Below are 16936 nucleotides of genomic sequence, written 5' to 3'. Positions count from 1 at the left end.
GATAGGATGAAACCCTGTCTATAGAACAGCAAATGTTAGTCCCAGGGCCTTTATTTCAAACTCCATTTATATGCTGTGTGACTGCAGACTGTGCTTCTCCTAACTATTGGTATCAACTCTTTCTTTCCTCTTTACTCCAAGCAGATTAGAGGCTCCTTACTTTATTTTTTTATTAAAAAAAAAGAAAGTAAGAAATGACATCAATAAAATACAGCTCACGTATTTCTACACAATTGTGTGGTCATATCTCCAACCAGCATCTTGTTAACTTTCTTGGACAGTGTAATTAGATGGGACTATTGTAGTAATTAAGCCCAGCCTTGTGTATGTGCCAGTTCTTAGTACTTTCCTGAATTTATCCTTCTTTAGAGAACAAAAAAGAGAGTAACAAAACCAGCTACTTTGATTTCAGAGTTGCCAGAACAGAGAAACTGCAATAATCTTGTTCTTCAGCTTCTCCATGATGCAGGGTTTTTTAAAGTCCTAAATCATGAAACCACAATATTACATACCTAGAACATCAACCTTGCAGTCACAACACTGTCAAAAAAGAGATAACTTCACAACTTTTATCTGAGGATCTCCTAAATGTGTCCAATTAATAACTGTAATTAGTCTTCAATTACACCGCCAGGTTTACTTCTGAGTTACTTGTCAGAGTGAATGACTCATACACAGCTGTAATGAATGCCTCTGACCTTTACTACTAGATGGATTTAATACAACAAATCTAAAGCCATACATATCTGACTGGGACCAACTGCATGAAATTACATTTTATGATACTTCCAACATATAATTCTGGTATTTGTTTTTCAGATGCTCCCATTGATTCAATCATAAAATATAGTAACATCAGTCAATAGATCTTGACTGTATGCAAGATCCTGGGAATACTGCAGAATTACCATAAACACTCTCCCCAAAAGAAACCTTTGCCTGACATGTGCTATGAAAGGCAGCAGCTCAGGACATTCAAATCTCAGTCCAACCTTGTGGAAGAAATCCCATGTAGTGTAAACTTACTATCCCTCCCTCAGAACTGAAAGGCAAACAGGTACATGTAAGAATTTCATGCAGACGCTCACATAATCACCCACTCACACAACCATCCTCCAGCGCAAGTCACTCAAGAACACGAAGCACACCATCTTCCTGAGGCAGCTGCTCACTCCCATCAGCACTGAGATTAAAGAAGCCTGAAAAGCAGTATGTTTACAGATCAAGATTTGATCGCAGTTGTATTTTGAATTTTCATAGTTCAAACTGTATGTACACTAGAGTTAAAATCTTTTCAGGTTATTATTATTATTAAATGTGCTTATTTTGAATAAAAACACTGGCAGACCGACACAGTAAGCTCATCTAAAATTTAAAGTAAAAAGGGTGATTTTAATTTCCTTTAACCAAACACTTCAATAGTTGTACATCTTTTGGGAACAAATTCAGGAAAGAACATCTGATTCTCTGCATTTTTATCCCGAATATACAGTCATCATCCTTACTAGCAACCATGTCTCACTGTTAAAGAGCCAATTAAAGATCCGCTTTTTATGTTGGTGCTTATTTCACTAGCATAGGTGATTTTTGCTTACACAAAACAAAAGAAGACATTTTTGGTTTTATTTAAATCCCACAGCACCTAAGAGTGTTTCCCATTTGCTTCTTAGAAGGCCAAGTTAGAGAAATCTTGATTAATTAAGTGGCATGTTCATAATCAAATGCTGTGTAAAAAGATCCCTAGACAGAATTTCATAAATAAGAGCAAACATAAAGTATTCATATTCCTTACTGGAAAGAAGTACCAGTTGCAGTATCTTCCTGTAGCAAACCATGCACTCTTAAATTTTTAAGAGTATAGAAAAGGAGTAGGATAATGTATTACATCTACATCTTCAGAAGCCCAGCCTCAGAGCCAAGATTCACTGTTCTGCCGGGCACTACACACAACCCACACAGAGATGTTGGGTGGTGGTTACACAAATGTTATGCTGTCAGTAAATGGATTTGAGTTGCTCTTCACTTCAGACCTTGCAGCACAGCTTTCTCAATGCCTTGTGTGCCAAGAAAGTTTTAGGGTTGTGCCCCACAAACAGTAGCATCAACAAAGCTGCTGGAATAATGACTGCAAAATGGAAGCAGAAGTGAGCAACTGGAGGGAAGACAGGGAGTATATTTCTTGAGCTGGTTAATTAGACAAACCTGATGCATCAATAAAATTATGTTCCTAAAACAACTGTTCCAAACTGTACTCAGCTTGAAGAATTAAGGGGGAAAAGAAACCTGTGCCAGAAAGCTCATCCATTACACCCAGCTGTCTTAGAAACAACAGTATTTCTATTTCTTAGATAAAGTATTTCTATTCCCTTCTATTTCTCATTTCCTTTAGAAATGAGACAGCTGCTCTACAGCAGCACTGTTATACATGCATACTCACTTGTATGCCCACATATATACTTACATGCTCTCTACTGCAAACATCATTATCTGCCTGATAAACACACTCCATCTGACAGCCCTGCATCAAGGGCAGGTTCAAACAGAAGTGAATTTCAGTAGAACCCACTAGTGAGCTTATTAGCAGACCACTGAAGCAACCACTGGTCTGCTGTGAGAATTGAAAAAATAAGCACTTGCATTTTAAGTAACATAAAAGAAGATGAGGCGTTTTTCTCTTTTATCAGTTGGAAAAACACATGAACTGTTATACCTTTACCACGTTTGCCTTGAAAGGACCAGGAATAGGCATGAAAAGCTACATATGAAATTAGAAGCAGACTACATTTTGATTTTTTAGCTCCTTTTTAGCACTATTGATAATCAGCTTCTAGTATAAACCAAAGAACTTAAAATGCAGTTTGACTTCAAGGCATTTTTTATGTTGTTAATCACAACATGACGGCTAATATGCATTCCTTGATTAATGTTTTTCTATTTAAAACCAAATGTGATTAGCTTACATGCAAATATTTAAACATCACCATAATTAATAATTTGAAAAGTCTAATGCATTTCTTTAAAAGGGTTTTCTTTACATTTAAATTAAAAGTCTACAGTGACTAACACTGTATTGTGATATATAAGATTCATAAACTATTTTTATTAAAGATTCAATCAAAAACACATTTAAATCAGGTTAGTAAAAGACAAAGACAAGCATCCATCCTGAAAAGCAAATTTGCAAGCAGTTTGCAGCACTAATGTTCAATTGGGGATTTTACTGGAATTTTATCACAGTAATGAGTTAAACTTTGCTATTTTTTATTCCAAATATCTTGAGAAAAATTACTTCAACTCTCCAGCCTCCATCCCCATGGCCTCTCCTCTCCTCCCTTCCAAAAGCACCTGCTTTAGCAGAGCACAGGTCATGTAAACAGGAAGAATAGATGCTGTTTTCTAAACTGCCAACTGAGCATGAGTAGGAATTGTATTTTTAATAGCTAGCATTGTCTAAAGCACTGGATTTTAATATTAGATGGTTCCACTTTACAGCAGTGCTCACCCTGGCTTCCTTGCATATATAATAGTAATTTTAACATTCCAGTTTCATGCAATTTTGTTTAAAGAATGGTAAAAACACTAACAGTTCTTCTTCGCTTGGGTTGTGGATACCACAGACTTGAGAAAACACCAAATATTACAATTTCACTGAAACTAAATAGCAGGAGAAATTTGAAATTAATTCTCCTTTACAGATCCCTTTCTCCTTCAGCTACTCAAATTCTTGACAACTACATCTATACCAGTAATTTGAATAGGTTCATGACTGTTAGTTGACTGAGACACCGCTACTGTCCTGTGCATACTGCTGCAGCACCCTTCCACCTCAGTCCTCCAATACAGGAGGTGGGAACTCCTTACAGAGAATGGTCCCAAGCCCATACTCTGCCCATACTCATTCCCAAACCATGCCCAGGAAGTGCTAGTTGGCGTGAGCTAAAGGCATGCCAGAGGCTGCTCTAACAGTTTAACTGCAGAGACTCCCACATCGCCTGGGAACATTTACTGGCATTAGTGTGGATGTAAACAAACAAGATATTGATTCAGCATGTAATGAATTGTTGACAGGCTTTGGTGAAAAACTCTTATGAAAATTTGAAGAGCCATATGTCCTCATATACAGTATTTCCATGGGTTTGTGCCAAAGCAGTTTAGTCTCTCAGCCCAGCCCTACTCTAAGTGAGACTTAATCCTTTGAAAAACCTTGGCTATCAATCACCTGTTAAGATGCAGGTAGACAGATCATATTTCAAACCAAATCCATATTTATTGATCACCTGGGAAGCAAAGCAGAATTCCTGAGTCAGAACACCAGCTCGGCAGCGGTTTTGTCAGTCATAGACTCATGACTTTTTAATAAATCCACAAAGTATTTGTCAATCTCTGGCAGACTCTGTGTTGTGCAGTATTTCCTAGGAATGCTGTTTTCTCACTCTAGTTTCTTTTTGTCTTCCACTTTCTCCTTAAGGAGAATCTCTTCCTCTTAACTCTTTTCATCCTCCCTTTAGGGATATTCTTGTAAAACCCAGTGCTCAGTGGGTGTTTTCATTGTCTCAATGTCACCTTTTCAGGTGTATGACTTCATATTTTAAATGATCATCTGTTGAATATAGTAAGGTTTGGGCTCCCACATCATCAGTCCAAGATTAAGTATGTTATTCAATACTTTCACCTAGAAACTGTATTATAAGGAAATTGATGCCCAATGAATGTTACAAAGCATTCTTATGTTTTCTTCACCTTCCTAACAGGTTACTTTTCCTTGACCATCTCTTCATGGCCACTATTACTTCATATGTCTTCTGTTGTGAGCATATCTTACCTTCTCCCACTTTGCTCACAGACAGCACCTTCTGATAAAATTCGATTTAACTTCCCAGGATGGAGGTTATGCAGCATCAGTCCCAAAGACTGAGAAGGTAGGAAAAGTGAAAACTTGACTTAAGTGTATGTTGCTTGATTATTTGGGCAGGACTGTGAATCTCGGAGAAATGGCTGGAGAAGAAAAAACGGTAAGACTCCAGACTAAGAGAAATGGGAGACTTAATGACAATGGATAGACTAATACACAAAAATCAGGAAGACTCAAACAAAAGACTGGTAAGGAAGCAACTTATTTTGGAATACTGCTTCATCCCTATTCATGCAGATGAGACATAGAAGATGCCTACTTTCATTTTGTTCTTGGAGATATTGGCCCTGTGACATAAAAGGTATTGATTCTGGTTTAGTACAGCAAATCTATGTATTTCTTAAAGTATTGTAACAAAAGAATAAATAGTGAAAACAGGTTCTCCAAGTCACGTGTCAGAGAGTCATGTTCATCACTTAGACTGTCTCTGTCCAATAACCTGTAACATGAAGTTTCTAAGCTGGATGAAACCTCAAGGTTTCATTGAAACAGCAACTAACACTTTTTCATCATTTCCCTGAACTGCCTTCTTCTTTAAGGGCAGATAATTTACTTTCAGAGTGGTGCTGAATGCCTGGGTTTCTTTGGTGATATGTGAATACAGGGAGACCCGCTCATTTGTGTCTGTGTGCACAGGTGCAAACACAAACTGAGAGGACTGAGGCTGAGACTCAAAGGCCAGGCCACCTTTTAGCTTTAACATCTCCCATATTACTCAGAATATTTATAAGATAGAAAGTAATCAAAGATCCCAAAGCAGGCAGATAAAATACAAATTGTTTTCTTACTTTTTAATGGCAAAACAAATTATGACTTATTTTCACAACTACAGACTGTTAAAATCACTGAGGTTAGGTGTTTAAATGATGTAGAGCCACCCACAGCTGGACTTTGGAACACATTTCTTATTGAGCCTCAGAAATGCTCCCACATATTAATATATTAGAGATCATCATTGTTTATGCACTGGCTGTTTTCCATAATAATCAGACCCTTGGCCACTGTGCTAGAGAATGCCATGCTTTTCAGACATCTCTCTCCTAATAAACTGCTCTCTGCAGCACAGGACTGTGCCTTATCAAATTACAGCATGAAAATTAGTTATTTAAGTCTGTATGCAAACAGAAATACAATGAAGCACTATGAAGAAATACAATGACCACCTCCCGTATGAAGACAGGCTGAGAAAGTTGGGGCTGTTCAGCCTGGAGAAGAGAAGGCTGCGTGGAGACCTCATAACAGCCTTCCAGTATCTGAAGGGGGCCTATAAGGATCCTGAGGAGGGACTCCTCATTAGGACTGTAGTGACAGGACAAGCGGTAACAGGTTAAAATGGGTTTAGATTGGATATAAGGAGGAAATTCTTTACTGTAAGGGTGGTGAGGCACTGGAATAAGTTGCCCAGGAAAGCTGTGAATGCTCTATCCCTGGCGGTGTTCAAGGCCAGGCTGGATGGAGCTTTGCGTGGCATGGTTTAGTGTGAGGTGTCCCTGCCCATGGCAGGGGGGTTGGAACTAGATGATCTTGAGATCCTTTCTAACCCTAAATATTCTACGATTCTATGATTCTATGAAATTTTGTTTCTACTCTCAACAGGCTTCCCAACTTCACAGGCATTTAGTGTGCTCAGCATTTATTAAACTATAGTAACTATCATTGATACTTCTGTTCAAGTCCTTATGTTTATGTTTATGCTTACACAACTCAGTTTACAGCATCAAAGCCTTGTCTGAGTGGATGTTGATATCCTCATCACCAGTGCTCTTTGCATTTCTCAATTTGTCACACTTACAGTTTGCAGCTATTGGTCTCAAAGCTCAGAGAGACACACAACACACAGAAGTTGCTTAAACCCATATAATCTACATTTGTATGCAGTAATTTCTCAAATCTTAAAGAAAAATAGAATTGGTTCAGATTTGGCACAGCATTTCATGTTTTCTCCTGCATTCTTCTGTGAAGGAAAGGTAAAGATTAAGTCATCTTAAATGTGCTATTAAAGCATTAACCTCCATTTTTGCTCCAAAGAAGTCAGTTGGTAGACTCTTTCAGTTCCATACACTGGGGAAATTTTCTCTAGGGTTTAACAACATTCTCAGACTGACAGGGAGGGCACATGGCTGGCTGAGCATCTGGGGAAGCAGACAATGCAGCCTTCCCATAGCCAGAAAACCTTTGTGTACAGAATGGCATGAAAGAAAGCATTTTTTTAAGAACCAACAGAGAACCTGGTACGCATGACCAATCAGCTCCAATGACTCTAACAGGATGAGCAAATAAGTGTAATTCCATGCTCAACCCATAGATACGAGCACTTTGTGCAGAGCATGCTTTAGTGGCTCTACACAAACCAGTATGATCCTACAGGTGATGTGTTTTTCTTCTCTAACCATTCCACAGTTTATCAGAATAATGTCCAATTACTTGGTTTTGGGGTATGTAAGCCAAGTTTTGGTTGTCCAGTTAGATTGCTCTTGGAGCTCTAAAAAACAAGAGGGACATGGACCTGCTCCAGTGAATCCAGAGGAGGGCCATGAAGAAGGCTGAAGCACCTCTCCTTGAAGACAGGTTGAGTTGAGCTTGTTCATCCTGGAGAAGAGAAGGGTCCAGGGAGATCATATAGCAGCCTTTCAGTACCTAAAGGTAGCCTACAAGAAATCTGGAAAGGGACTTTTTACAAGGACGTGTAGTGACAGGACAAGGGGGAATGGCTTTAAGCTGACAGAGAGGAAATTTAGATTAGGTATTAGGAAAAAGTTCTTTACTACAAGTGTGATGAGGCACTGGAACAGGTTGTCCAGAGAAGCTGTAAATGCCCTGTCACTGGAAGTGTTCAAAGACATGTTGGATGGGGCTTTGAGTAACCTGGTCTAGTGGAAGGTGTCCCTGCCCATGGCAGGGCGGTTGGAACTGGATGATCTTTAAGGTCTCTACCAACCCAAACTGTTCTAAGATTAAGCTTTCTGTTGCTGTAATTTCTAAAATCAGAAAATAAGGACCCATAAGTAAAAAAAATCCTTTTACCAAGGCCATGAAGGATATAGGGTGGTACAAAATGTGCAGAACATAGTAAGCATACACAGAGGACTTTTTCCTTTGGAGTGCTCTTAGACCTGCACAATGTACAGGAATTAAGGAGCTCAGTACCTTTCATTAACAGGCCCTGGAAAGATTAAATAATTGCCAGTGAGAATAGTAATTACTCTGACTTGCATATCTACATACTTCACAGATATGGAAAGGATCAGAGAGAACAAAGACCACACCATGCAGAAATGGTGAAAATAGTGACCATTTTCTGCCTTGGAGGCATCTTTCCTTCTGTCCTCATTCTGCATTTGTATAAATATTATGTATCCATAGCTGACAAAATCCATAGTCTAGAATGGAAAAAATAAAGGCACATCTAACACAATGCTTGTATAAAAATTAGATTTAATGGAATGCCTACTGTGGATTTATTTCCTAATGTTCTGTGGTAATAAACCCACATCCCCCAACACACTTGGAAGCCAAACAGAAAAATGAAACCAGTAAATTTCTTGGCTGCCATCTACTGTTCAAAACTTTCCTGTATCACACAGAAGAATAAAATCAAGACCAAACCAAACAGCATGCACTGACATCTCCAGGTTTTCTCCTTCTCTTCAATATTCTTGGATAAAAACAATGTCTTTGGACTGCTGTTAAAAACTGTATTTTTGTAACTGTATTCCATGTGTATACCCACCTTTTAATAGGTACCAAGAATGAGAAACTTAAAAATTTGTAAACTTAATGACACAACGATTTAGGGAATAAAATAGTAGTGTTTTTTAGTATTTCAGTGAAAAACTGTATTTGTGAAAGAAGTTGTACTAATTCACTACAGAGCACCAGAGAGTGATTGCACTATGCAGTAGTAAGACAGCATTAGGACAGAGACTGAAAAGCAATGTGAAAGAAAGTTACCTGCTTCCCTTTTCTCAAGGCTTTGTGTTACTGTCAGGGTATGCCTTACAATATATTTGTTTCTCTATCTCATCTCTCTGATTTTGAGAGCTGCCTAGATCCGTTTGTCCTTTTCAACTCCTCTGCCACATCTCCTGTCTCTGTTGCCCCAATGGAGCCACTATGGTTCTGCAGATCTGACAAATAAGAAAGGCTGGAATGACAAGGAAATCTTTACATTCACCTATAAAATAACTTGGAAATTATGTTTAAAAGGCATGGGATTCCAGGTTGTTACAGTTTATGACAAAAGATGACGGGATTATCATCTGCAGCAAAGAGAAACAGGAGTTTCGTGAGAGGCCTGCGAGGACAGAAACATCAGAAATTGTATTCCTGGGTCAATTCTGTCATTCACTTCCAGACTTTAGTCATAGGATTATAAATGGTAAGACTCATCCTAGTATCCCGGGAGCCAATTAAGTGCTTCATCTGAAAGAATCTCGTAACCAGCTCTTTACAATCTAGTCCAAGCCCATTCACAGCAGGTCCAACAAGTTTATGCTGCTCTACCCCTGTCTGGTCAGGTTTTGAACAGGATAGAGATGTCAAGCCTCTCTGGACAACCCATTCCAGTATTTCATCACCCCAACAATCAGCATGTCTCCTACTGATTTGCCTGTTAGGCATGTATAAAACCCACTATTTCTAAGATTCCCACTCAAAAGTTAACAAGACTAAGTAATTACATACATACGCATACATGCATAACAAAACTGACCATGTACTTCTAGTTTCTAGGGAACAAACTGCTCCCTCTCACAGTAAGGTATCAGATGATGAAACAGTTTTCAAGAATGGTTGCAGAATATGACAACTTCAAGTATAATGCATATTAAAAAATTGAACCGTTGTAGAAAAGTACTAGCAGATAACCTAGGAGTAACTTCAGCTTTCACAAAATCTTTACTCTTTAGCTTCCTTTAGTACTCCCAAAGTTCAGGCTGGTCTGTGGAAAAGTAATACTGACTGGGAATCAGCCTATCTGAAAGATACGATACTCAGTGGCTGAAGAATGCAAGCAGGTCAGGGTACATACTGTAATAAACAGGAGAAAATGCAAAAGAAAGCAAAGAAATTAAACCAATGAAAAAAACCCACCGTGAGCACAATAAAAAGTAAGCAGCTAGAGGTACTGCGCTATGGTTTGTGCACTGCGCACCAGGTCCTTTTGATGCTTGTGGGCAGGGAAGCAATTATCTGTGTCCCATACTTCCAGGAAGAGAACTTGGTTGAACTTGGTACTTCAACCTACCTGGTTTGAAATGGGGTAAAGAGTGGACTCCAGGCCACGTATCTTCATTTGGTGTTCCAAGTACCTTTGCACAAAATGAGAGAAAAAAATACTTACATTGCTTTAATGGAAAAGACGACACAAGACATAGCATCACAAAAAGCCAGTCCTCACTATAAGCTCAATATATGTTACAATCTGAACATTCAATAAGCTTAATTACTGGGGGAAGGTTGGAAGAAGAAGGTACAAAAAGTTACATTATTACCATGATTTCAAGGTACCTGTTGAGTCAGTAAAGCACATAACAGTGCCGTGTTCCTCTCAGGTTGCCTGTTTAAGCATTACATGTTAAAACTACTTTCCACTGACAAGTGTCAATCTACCTGCATATCTCAGAGTGTGGGTGTCACAGAGGCTAGATATTTGAGCTCAGAAATAATTTCAGTCCCCGTAAGTTTAAATATAATGAATGGATATCTAATAGATGCTAGGACAGATGATCTGCACAGATGGTGAAGCAGGTGACCAAGAGCATGGTGTGAACAAGAATGAACAGCAAACAGTTGTCATTTTAAGTGGATGTAGTATACACAAAATAGTAAATTCTTCGAAAATACAAACTTTATTGACTCATGCATTATATTTTATTTCTATTCACTTCAGTTGTCCTCCTTCTTGTAATACAAGTCAGATTAATTTTTAGCAGCGAAGTATTTAATGCTTCGCACATACATCTTATATTCTCTGCTCATATAAAAAGTTCACGTTTGTGCCTTTGGCACAAGTAATAAGTATATTGAGAAAATTGCTATAATTAGTTTTCCCAAACCTTGTTTTCCTTCATAAGACATAACTGTCAATGCTTTCTTTAAGTGGAGCCAAGAGGAACACCTAAGTTAGCAGTTCTAGAAGTGTATTTCTGAATGAGTTGTAGAATTCGGTATTTCACTAGTGGGATCTTTCTTGTTACAAATTTACATACAATTTCTATCAGAAATGAAAATGATAGGGACTGTTCTCAGTATCTGTTATAAGCTCGGGCCCTGAAATAAAAGGCTGACCTTCTCAAGTGAAAGCATCTCACACCAGTCTGCTGCTTGTTTTGCATTGCCATAAATATAGAAAACCCTCTGCCAGCCCTGCCCCTACCTGCACTGCAGATCTTGTGAATAAATCTTTTGGACCTGCTTATTTTGAGTCACTGTGATATTCTGTAGTAACATCAGCACAAAACAAGCATGAAGTTAATGTGGCAATCTTTTGTCCAACTATGTGAAGGTTTGTGACACTTCAGGGCAAGCTACAAATCATCTACTCAAATCACTTAGAGCTGAAGGATTAAGAGCATTAAGAGCATTAAAAGAAGGATGACTATATAATATTTAGTGCATTTCTTAAGCTAAGTAAACATTTGTTCATGTTGATAAATTCAAGGTTAAAAAAAAGCAAGACTGGGATGCTGAAACACAAAGATTTCTTTTCAACTCTGCCAAAACTTTGTTAAAAAAATTAGATGTGGGTTTAAAACTTAAGGCAAAAGTAAGTGACCTCTTGAACAGTTACAGTTCTTACCTACAAGGTGTGCTTTATGAATCTAGAGCCTCAAATTTATTATGCAGTTTACAATACTAACATGTTTATAACCTAATATTATTAATGCAAAGATCATTTTTCTCCACTATCAAATACACTAGGCAAATAGCCTGATTTAGATGTAGTAGGATGAGTAGGAGGGGAAAGCAGAGCACCAAGGTGTCAGAGAAATAAAGATGACAGCTCAGTGCGATTAGGCAGTATGGATCCGTGTGGTTATTTGGATATGCATGCTCACAGATTTTATTAGTAAATATTATTTGAAGTTCATTGCTTTCAGTCCTGCTGAAATATATCTAATTTGGCATTTGAATAAGATAAAGCTAGACCTGCAACACTAATTCATCATAACACCAGTATTCATTTTATTATTGCTATTAGGGAGAGCACAATTCTCTCATTAACTGAAGAAGAAGTTAGGATGCACTGTTGACACCGTCACTAAATCGATTAGCAAATAACTTTCACTTAGTATCTGCAATAATCAAGCTCTTGGTGCCAAGCACGTCTTGGACCACCAGAGGGAGCTCGCGGATTAAAAACAGAGATTCTTGCATCTGAGTTGAAGAAATAACCGTCCTCAGTTTCGCAAACCGAAGGAATATTCTCTCTTGAAACGTTATGAAAACAAGAAAATTAGCCACATCCTTCTAAATGTGTGTTCTTCATGGTCTCTTATTTCAGATGAGACACAGGTAGGTAAGGCACAGATTAATATTAAAGCCAGCAAACAAAATCTGATACTTCAGTGCAAGGTAGAGTATTTCTCAGACCAATTTAATGTAGAACTCAGAGCTAAGAAATTGATTATTCTGGATTTCAAAGTAGTATCAGGCCCAGTAACAGAGGACCTGATGGGAGAACACTTCTGAAATTATTCTTATGTGACTCACAATGATTTACTAGTTTCGCAGTCCATTTTAATAATATTCTAGCACATCTGCTGCTACAGTGTAGAGCCAGCTACAAACGAGTTCTGTGTACTGGAGTACTCAAACCACCAACAGTATTTATACCTTCTGTCCAAGGGCATCAGTCAGGCTAAAAACAGCTACAGTTTTCTACCCTCTTAATTCCTACCATTTTTAAGGCAGGGGCACTTGGTAGTTCAGGTAAGGATCTAGACACTATATTGTAATGCATTGTACAAACACGGCAAAGATCATCCTTCCTCCACATGAGTTTTAACATGTACATCACAGAAATTCACAATATGTGACTTTCAATCAACAAACATGGAAGAGAGGCAGCAATGAACCAACTGTGGTTTTGGGTAAGATTAAACAGTCACTGCCTACAGATATGTCAACATAAATACATTTGTAAGCATGACTTTGCAAGGGATGCTTCTAAGTAGTAATCAATCCCATTTTGATGGGGTGGGATTAAACCATGCAAAGCAATGAGTTTTGACACCTGCTATAAACAAAGCAAAGTGGAGTTTACATGCAACACCACAGTGGAGAAGGACCTGCTCTGTTTTGTGGCTTGTAAAAGAGAATTAGGAGACCAACATGAAAAAAGAAAGTGGAGAAGGAAGGGAGAACCCAACAGTCACCTGGTTTTAATCCAAACCACTGTTCCTTAGCTGTTGGGACTGCTTATCCAAACCAAACCAGTGGTTAGCATCAAACTGATTATATGAAGGAGCCAGTAGTAGAAACCACTGGTGCTGGAAAGCAAGTCTAAGCTTACAGCAATCAGTGGAAGTGGAAGATACTGGAGACACAGCAGCCTGGGACAACTTAACAACAGGAGCTGCTACCTAAAAGGTGACCTCCTTGCCCTGACTACTCTTCCATAGACCACCACTTACTTCTTAACCCAACCATGCCACCAGGAGTTCTGTCTCTTCTACATTTCAACACTTATTCTTTCCATTTCATATCCCAAACCCATGAAAATAACCATTGCTTTCACAGCAATCAAGCTGCAACTTCATAGTGGAAATAAGCTTTTATTTACTATTAAGAATTATTTGGGAAAAAAGAAAGAAAGAAATTAAAAAAGACTTGTTCACTTTCTCTGCTGATAATCTGCTTCTCAGTGAGGTAAATATTCAACTTGCATGGGCTGAGATCCTATTTTCTAAATCAAATTATTAAGAATAATCTAAAATTCTCAAATTTTGAATGGGCTTAATGTTTTCCAGGGATCAAGATAGCTATGGTTTCTGTGAAGAAACCTCCAAAACCTACAGGGGTTTTGCTGTTTCACACTATATACAACACTCTGGGATCTTTTATCCCCTATACCAAATGAGAAAAAATGACCTCTTTATTTAAAACTGACTGTTCAAAATCAGGATCAGTTTCTAATCTAATTTGTAAGATTAGAAATCTATTTATACAAAAATAACAGATTCACAACTTATCAGAGTATGGAAGGCCCCTTAGTGCCAGTTGACATTGTTCAGGTTTGGCAGAAAGTTATGAAAACAGAACCTGCTGCTCAAATCTCCAAGAATGATACAGAAAGATTTCCCAGGACACACAACACAAATGCATTAAGGTCTATTGCATTGCCTTAATTTTTTAATATAACAAAAAAAGTTGTTTGCATTTTGCATCTGATTTTACAGAGACTCATCATTCTCTTAATTAACCTGCTCCCTGGTGTGCAAGTGAATCATTATTTTACAGTGAGCATTGTGCTACTCTACCAACACAATTAGTTATGTTGGCCCGTATTCTGCTTTGAATACAAAAACATTCCCTATTACTGCCATGTGATAAAGTCATTTTGGGTAACAATTTGTCCAGAGAAGTCATCTGAATCTCTTATGAGATGAGCAGCAATGCAAATCTTTCCCACCAGCATTTTCCCAAGTGCTGGCATAATTGATAAAGAACAAGCATTTCTATATGCACTATCATTTCCCAAAACACAAAGTTGTGTATTACTGAAATAATGCTTTAACCCTGTTAGATCTGATGATCCTCAAGAAAGGCAATGGTTTGGATTTCAGCAAGACAGAGGATATGCAGCCTTGTGATATTATTCAGGGCTTTGTAACAACAGAGCAGAATGAAAAACAAGATCAGCATGCAAATGAGCTGCCTTTCCTTAGACAATATTTATGGAAATCAGGCTAAGCAATTTGCTGATTTTTCAGTTTTTTTCACTTTAGGTCAACTGGATGAACAAAGTTTAGTCAAAAAATGTCAGGAGAGCGAAATAAAAAGAGGAAAAATATTGCAGAGCCACTTCCAAATCAGCAATCTCTTTCTGTTGAGTGAGATTTGGCAGCTTCAGATACTCTATTTTTCAACAAAAAAATCTGTTATAATCTTCCAAAACATATATATATCCAATGAAGCTTTCAACTTAGTTAAAAACCTAGGAGTTATTTTCCTTTTCATTAGAAGAAAGTACACTACTGCTTTAGATATGGCTCTTGAGCTGCAGTGAGTTCCAGGGTTTCACTGTGGTAGCTCCATCACTCCCAGAGCCACCTCTGAATATGGAATTTCCCATCTGGTCTGGATGAGGAGAAGCTCTCTTGCAGTCTGTTCTGGTGTTAAGCCATTTGTCCAGATGATCCACCTACTGACACATTCCCCTCCCAAGGAATCACTGTTAGGTGGATCTTAACCACATCTTTCACAATCAGGGAAAGTGTTGCATTGCCACCTGAGAGTGTCAGTGAGTACAAAGTATATGTAGTAGTGAAGACCAAAGGAGGAACATTGTCCTTCAGCTTAGCATCTGGTCTTTGTATAAAAGGTTAAAAAAATATTCAGCAACTCTTTTTGTGCTATGCATGCTGACTCAGAGTCTGCTGACTGACAACTATAGCAAGGCTTCCTTCAGCTCTCTGCTGGGCACGATGGATGACAGCTGAGTGTCAAATTTAATATCCAAAAGATAGAGACAGGAATGGAAATGCCTCGATACCAGTCACTTCTTCACATCAGGAGCTTAGCAGTTCAGTTTCCATAAGAAACAATAAATCTGTAAGTTTGTGTAATGCACTTATGCATCTGTTAGATTGAGGCTGAACACATGCTAACTTTAGGATGTTGTGGATATTCCAAGATTCCCAGCTGCAATGGAAAAGTCACCTCATTTTTCACTAAATAAACAATGTCTATCAGCTAAGATGGCAACAATATATTTATTTGGATTCATGAAAAACAAAGACCATATGTCTATTCATTGTGAGATTAAAATATTAAAGCCTTCCTTTGTTAAATGAATGGCAAAATTACATATAGTTCCTAAACCAGGTATCCACATCAAATCAAAGTCAAAACAATTGAACTGAAAGTGTGTGATCAAGGCAGTCACCTCCCATATAGAAAACACTAATGACCTTGTTCAAAGCCTGAAAACAGCATTCCAGAAAAAAAATTATTTTTCTTACATAGGAAACTCCATATTTTTTTCAGTCAACTGTCATCAAAACATCCCTTCATTATTCCCACACAGGTAAGAAAGAAAATACCAGTGGAACAGAGATGCAACATATTAAGATTACAGAAAATGTAACTTGCATGATTCCTCTTCAGAAGTGTTAAAAAAGAGCCCATAATTCCTGACAGATAAAATCAGACTTTCAAATTCTTATTCTTAATTTCATGTATAAAACAGGTTGTATTTTTTGCTTCCTTATGTCCCTGTAAATGCTATCAAAGTCATTAAAAAAACTTGCACTGATGATACATGGTAAAAAGAAAAAGAAATTCAACAACCTCCATTTTATATGCACAATGGTAATGTGTAGCAAAATATACTGAATGCGATCTGCATTCATTCAGGACATTAAATCAGAATTATGGATTTAAGAGAAAACAAGGCTCATTAGGAAACAAGCTGGCTGGAGTATTTCTTTTGCAAGTTATTTTGTGAATGATCTAATCACTGTCTTAGCAAAAAAATAAAATAAGGTAGTAAATTCTTTCAAGAGCTCTAAGAAGTACCTATTACACAGACAATGAATACAGAACACAAGAGTAACAAAAAAAAAAGAAAGCAAAGGCACCTCCTCACTAACCCCATAAACTTATTTCTACTGCATATAAAGTGATGCTGTTTCTTGGGAAAATGTAAGTTATTGATGCTTATTCTCTAAGCTGAACAAAGAAGCAGGAAGAACAGAATGAGACTCACCTACAACAAAGAGTTGACTCTTTCAGGCATCAAATGGAATATCGTTATTCCATTATATGTGGGTAATAAAACCACTCACTTTGAGCAGAAAG

General features: G+C 37.8%; 1 protein-coding gene across 2 annotated transcripts in view; it reads right to left on the bottom strand.

The window, feature by feature from the left end:
• The window catches only part of CDK14 (cyclin dependent kinase 14), a 318203-nt gene that overhangs the window by 93253 nt on the left and 208014 nt on the right, over positions 1-16936 (bottom strand). For both annotated transcript variants that reach the window (XM_005152937.3, XM_031052481.2), the window contains exon 11: positions 10158-10221. In XM_005152937.3, coding sequence (XP_005152994.2) covers positions 10158-10221 — 64 coding nt within the window. The remainder of the gene's footprint in view (positions 1-10157; positions 10222-16936) is intronic.

This window comes from Melopsittacus undulatus, chromosome 1, assembly GCF_012275295.1.
Source record: "Melopsittacus undulatus isolate bMelUnd1 chromosome 1, bMelUnd1.mat.Z, whole genome shotgun sequence".
Classification (NCBI taxonomy): domain Eukaryota; kingdom Metazoa; phylum Chordata; class Aves; order Psittaciformes; family Psittaculidae; genus Melopsittacus; species Melopsittacus undulatus.
This window is presented reverse-complemented; position numbering and strand designations above follow the sequence as displayed.